The sequence below is a fragment of the Buceros rhinoceros genome, unplaced genomic scaffold (genome assembly GCF_000710305.1).
Source record: "Buceros rhinoceros silvestris isolate BGI_N320 unplaced genomic scaffold, ASM71030v1 scaffold20066, whole genome shotgun sequence".
Lineage (NCBI taxonomy): Eukaryota > Metazoa > Chordata > Aves > Bucerotiformes > Bucerotidae > Buceros > Buceros rhinoceros.
In genome coordinates this window covers 1-5,523 of record NW_010417151.1, presented here as the reverse complement: position 1 = coordinate 5,523, position 5,523 = coordinate 1, and the positions used below count along the sequence as shown (strand labels likewise).

At 42.6% G+C, this 5,523-nt stretch overlaps 1 protein-coding gene across 1 annotated transcript in view; it reads right to left on the bottom strand.

The window, feature by feature from the left end:
• Positions 1-4,894, bottom strand: part of SET (SET nuclear proto-oncogene) — a gene marked incomplete at its 5' end in the record, with an annotated part of 6,034 nt that extends 1,140 nt beyond the window's left edge. Inside the window, 6 exons of the mRNA XM_010138111.1 lie at positions 779-925; positions 1,017-1,187; positions 2,710-2,823; positions 2,999-3,102; positions 3,692-3,834; positions 4,837-4,894. Of these exons, the coding sequence (XP_010136413.1) occupies positions 779-925; positions 1,017-1,187; positions 2,710-2,823; positions 2,999-3,102; positions 3,692-3,834; positions 4,837-4,894 (737 nt within the window). The remainder of the gene's footprint in view (positions 1-778; positions 926-1,016; positions 1,188-2,709; positions 2,824-2,998; positions 3,103-3,691; positions 3,835-4,836) is intronic.
• Between the last annotated feature and the right edge of the window lie 629 nt (positions 4,895-5,523).

The window sequence follows — 5,523 nt, the reverse complement described above, 5'->3', positions numbered from 1 at the left end:
TTTCCCTCTTCCCTAAGCAGTAGTAACACCTGTGAAAAAACACTGGGTTTGAAAAACTACCCTGACTTAGAATCACTCCAAACACTGATACAAGTTTAGCATTTAGAAAGTGAAGGGGTCATCTTTTTTTTCCCCCCTTTTTTTAAACTCCAAAGAGAAAAATGCTTCCCCCTTCGGAAGCTGCATTCTAGGTTACATAACAGAGCCCAGTGCTCTGGTGCCCACAGCAGCCCCATCTCGATACAGCAGGTTTTTGCTGCTGAAATGCAGACACAACACACCCAGTTACGAGAAACAAAGACATTCGAAACACCCTGACGGCTGTCTCTGGAATCCCACTTGCTGCTAAAGGAAATCCTAATTCCTGAACCCAACAGAGAGTCTCAGCGAAGCTGGCCATAAGCAGAAATAAACCAACAGGTGGGAGGGTGACAGAACTGGATGCAGCAACAAAAGCTATTTACAAATCAAGCCTGGCTAGAACGCTCACTCATTGTTCTTCTAAAGCACTTCCCTTGCAAATCTACTAGAACTACTTATTTGCACCGTCTCTTATACAAAAACGTAGTTAGTGCTGCACTCAAACCACTCCACAAGTTAAGGTAGCAACAGTTCTGCTTCTCCCCTCCAAACACCTTGCCAGTGACAGTACTGGAAAGAACCACCTTTGGAGCAATGGTTTCCACCTCTGGGGTACAAGAATCAAAAGAAATTTATGAGAGGGATCTTTAAAAAAAATACTCCAGAGATGGAAGGTGTAAGGGGCAAGATTACTCACTTCTCCTTCCTCTCCCTCATCATCATCTTCATCTTCCTCCCCCTCATCTTCATCTCCTTCTTCATCAATATCCTCCAATCCTTCTTCCTCTTCGTCATCATCATCATCCTCCTCTCCCTCCCCTTCTTCGTCATCCATATCAGGAACCTTAAAGACACATATGCAACATGAACTCCAGCGATCACACTCCCCCCTGCACCGTGCTGTTACGGCTATGGATCAGCGCCTCCGCCCTTACCAAGTAGTACTGTAAGGGGTTTGGCCAGATGTCATCCTTGATGACTTCTCCTAGTTCGTCAGCCCCTGCATCGGAGTGGTCAGTGAACCAGGTAAAGAAGCTTTCTGGCTCTTCATGCTGCCTCTTCCTACTGGCTTTGTTCTGTGTCTGGCTTGAACGTTTTGTCAGATCCTGAAAAGAAAGTTAAGGAGGTCCCTAAAGAAGGGGCCTTTACACGGCTCTTTTTTAATAAGCACCATTTAGAAATGTACCTGTCTATACAACCACAAGAAGTCACTTCTCCCTCTTCCAGGGAGAATACTTTAAGAACACAAATGACTCACATAAAAAGATACCACTCAGCCACCTGCATTTCTCACGAACATGAGAAAACATGAAAACCGCCTGTTTCTTATAATGACCTCCAGTGAAATACTGAAAATTCACAGCGTCTTGTATATGTATTTACGCACCAATGTGACGAGTTTAACAACACACTGAACTGAAAAGATCTCACAATGGCTAAATGCTGCTCTGAGAGTAGCTGTGATTGTAGTTAAATGCTACAACTACTACATAGACACAATTTAAAAAAACCTCAGTCTCTACACCTCCAAGCTGTCTTTAACCTGAGGTAAAGAACGGCCCAGCAGCCTTATCCTACGATTTCCTGCTTTGAAGTCTGCAGGCCGTACCTTGTATTAAGTAGGAAAAAACCCCCCAAACCCTCATAAGCTGCTACAAACAAGGTCACAAGAACATGCCAGTCCTGTATCTACCACCTTACTCCAGAAGTTTAGTAAGTTTGCAACAATCTTTTTGCCAAGACTGAAAATTACTGCTATCTAAATCCATTCTTTTTTTGATCATCTGGTAACTCCAAACTTGCAGTATTTCCTTTCTTGCTAGAATCACAACATGGACAGGTTTAGACTGTTTAATGAGGAACAATACCAGAAATCACGTTGATTTTGTGTATGTTGTAAAGATCATTCAGGCTAGTTTGGACTGGAACTTCTCGTACAAGAGGAAAAGTTCTAGTTCTCAATGAAAAAAAGATTTAACTTTTCTTCTCAACCTGAGGGTGACAAAACAAGCAGTGACTTAACTGCAGCCCTCAGTCCTACTTTAAATATGCATTACAACATCTTGAGAGTATCATGAAAGTGCTCCCAACTTTTACAAAAACTAACTACAACAAATTCATTACGTTTGAGTACTGTCCAAATTAAAGACACGCCCGCAGTACTGCACAGCTGGAACATCTGCAAAGACAAGGTGTCTGGAAATGAAGTTGAGGGAAAAAGAGAAAAACACCCACCAACCAACAATGAAGTCACAGACCCCTTTCGGATCCCCCAAACCCTGCTGTCCTGGGAATTCCTTATTTAATAGTTATCTTAAGAAAAGAACAAAACACAGAGTCTAGATCCACGCCAAAGAGGCAAGCTAACATGCTTGTTACTCTCTCTATCTGGTCATCCTTGTACTTCCACTGTTACAATGGTGGTGTTCGACTCCCTACCGATCTCTCTGTAAATGGGGTATTCCAAACCCTGCAAGACAGGCCTGAACTATCTCTGTAGTGGTGGAAAGCAGGTTGAGAGGGAAAGAAAGGGGAGGACAAGCCACCATCAATGTAGAGGTAAAAGGAAAAAAAGTGATGGTATCAGAGAGCACAGCAACCACCCCTCCCAGCTGCCCAGATACACACCTTCCCAGATTTCCATTTGATCTCGGTTGATTTTGAAGAGGGGTCTCCACTTTCATTCAGGTGAAACTCTTTGGAGAGAACTTTATTTTCAAAGTATGGATTCTCATCAAAATACTGCAGAGTTAAAAGCAAAGATTTAGAACCCACATAACATAAAGACCCATGCCAAGTCAGCCCTGATGCTCAGTGGGTAACTGAAGAGATTACGTTACAAACTACAACCCAACACGCAGTTACACCAAAACACCCCACACACGTGTCACGGGAAGGAATTATTTAAAGCACTTACAAAATCTATTCTGTAACCTGATTTGATGTCTTCAAACTCTGTCACCTCAACTCTGGTCAAATAATGCAGTGCTTCTTCATCTTCTTCTCCCAGCAGTGCAGATACTAAGACAGAATTAGGGATCCGACATTAACAAAGCTCTGAAGTGTATCATGCAGGTAAAATACAGGAAATTGGTAACAACTAAGATTTGAAAAGCAACACATCTGTCCAACCCAACTTCTTGCAGCCCATTTTTTTCAAGTTACCAGCCCAAAAACCATTAGCATTTGTGTGATTTGCATTTGCTGAGGAGAAAACATTACGTTTGCTTGTTGTAGTTCAGTGTTTAAAAGCAGCAGAGGCTGCCTGCAGGCACCTACCCTTCTCTCTGAAGCATTCTCACACATGTAGTTTGCCCAAGCTAAGCAGGCTTGCTTTGTCCTCCCAGAAAGTCTATTGTTAAAGAGTCCTAAGGTGCTCACCTCCAATTAGAAAAATAAACACAAACTAGAATCCATTTTTTTCCTTTTCTTTAAAAGGGTCCAATTAACAAAGGAAAGTGAGAAAGAAAAGGGACATGAGATTTTGGTGAACGAGGTGTTCTTTTGGTCAACAAATGCAGGAAATAAACCCCTCAGAGCTGTGAGACACTCACATAAGCAAACAAACACTGAGTTTACAGGAAAAAAAAGAGGACTATTAAGAATATACCTTGTGGGTGGTTGACAAATGTTGTTACCCAGAAATTTGGGATTTTGGCGATCAATTCTGACCTCTTCTGGAAGAATGGTTGGCGGAGTTTGTTGTATTTCTGTTCTACTTTCAAAATTTCCTCACTGGCTTGTTCATTCAGTCTGCAACAGAAAAAACCCACGTTAACTATGGGAGGGAGAACTGAAATTTCAAGGCGCCTCAGTAACTAACTAAAAACTGAACAGGTCTGAGTAGACTTGTCTGCCACATTCAGCAAATGAGGCACAAACCTGTGACAACAATTAAGAAACACACTACTAGGAGCAACCTCACTGACCTTAATGGGACCTTCTGAGCAGAGGGTATGTTTTGCAGCATTACGTGAGGGATGGATCCTTATTTATGCAAAGCAAAGCAATATTTTACATCTCAAACATTTCTGTTTGCAAAAGGCAACAAAGATGGGTAACACATACCACTATCACCTGCTCTTTACAACCTTGGGGAAGCAAGCAAGCTACAGCAAAGCAATTCTGTACCCCACACAAGTAAAATCTCAAAGCATGTCATTCCATTGGTTTGTAAAGCAGCAGAGCCCTGATACTGCAACACCTTCCCACAGCCAGAGCCTCAACAGCCACCTGCGGACTTTGTAGAACACTGTGCGTGGAGGTAAGACCCAGGCAAATACCGACAGAGAGCTCACAGAGTCTTGGCCTGTGAAACTAATGTTGCAGGCATACTCTCTACCAATTATCCTACGAGCACATGAATATATAATAGCAAAAAGAAATATAATAAAAGCCAAGTTTTTGGTTCTGCTTACAAACATGAAAATACTTCTACAACACAGCACATACATCAGCTTGTAAAACCAGTAAGAAGTAAATCTCTATTATCAAAACTATCACAATTCATTTAGCATTTTACACTCAAGTTACACTGTTTTAATTATATACAAATAAGCAAGGAAGCAGGATACTACTTCAATTTTTATCATACAGAAATACCTCTTACAACTAACCCAGTCAGAACACAGGTATATCTTGGTGGAGATAAAGAGGCAGAACTACTACTGAGTGCTTGCTTTACTAAATATTTTTATTTTTGAAAGTTCCATTTTAATTTCTACTAAAACATTTTAAAAGTTTGTTAACATTTACCTGTCTATTTCATTCTGTACTTCATCAATGTGTTCAATTGCTTCCTGTTGCTCTTTTTCTGAAAAACAAATGAAAGTGCCTTAAAGCTTCCTCAGCTACTTCCAGGGCGTACCACAGCTGAAGTGCAGAAAAGTTTGACAGAACGGCGCTCAAAGCGAGTTTACCCCTAGAAATCACAGCTCACGCTCCCCTCTGCAGTTTTACAAGTTAACTTAAATGATAAGTCAATGATGACGGATTAATAACAATTTAATAAAAAAGCTGTAAGCCGTATTTGCTAAGACCAACGCATGTGAAGGAATGTTAAATGATTTAGAGGACAGAAATTGCATAACTAGGAACGCGCCACCTTCTAAAAACCGAGAAGAACGCTCGAAAGGACGTTTACAAGCAAGGAAGACTTCCGAGTCGCCGTGTGGCAGGTATTTTTTCATCGGAACTTCCCCCCGACCAAGCCTGGCACAGTCCGGGTTCCAGGCAGGCTGTTTACCTATCGCGCCGGGAGATGAATGAACGGCAGCGGGAAGTGGCTGGAGCAGTGCAGCACGCTCACCGCTCCCCCGGTACGCTTCCCGCGCCGCTCAGCCCGCGCTCGGGAGCAGCTCTCCGCACTCCCCGGTCCCGCGAGTGGATGCGCTGCCCCCCGCCCCAAGCCGGAGAGAAAAGCACGTGTGTGACCGGAGCTGG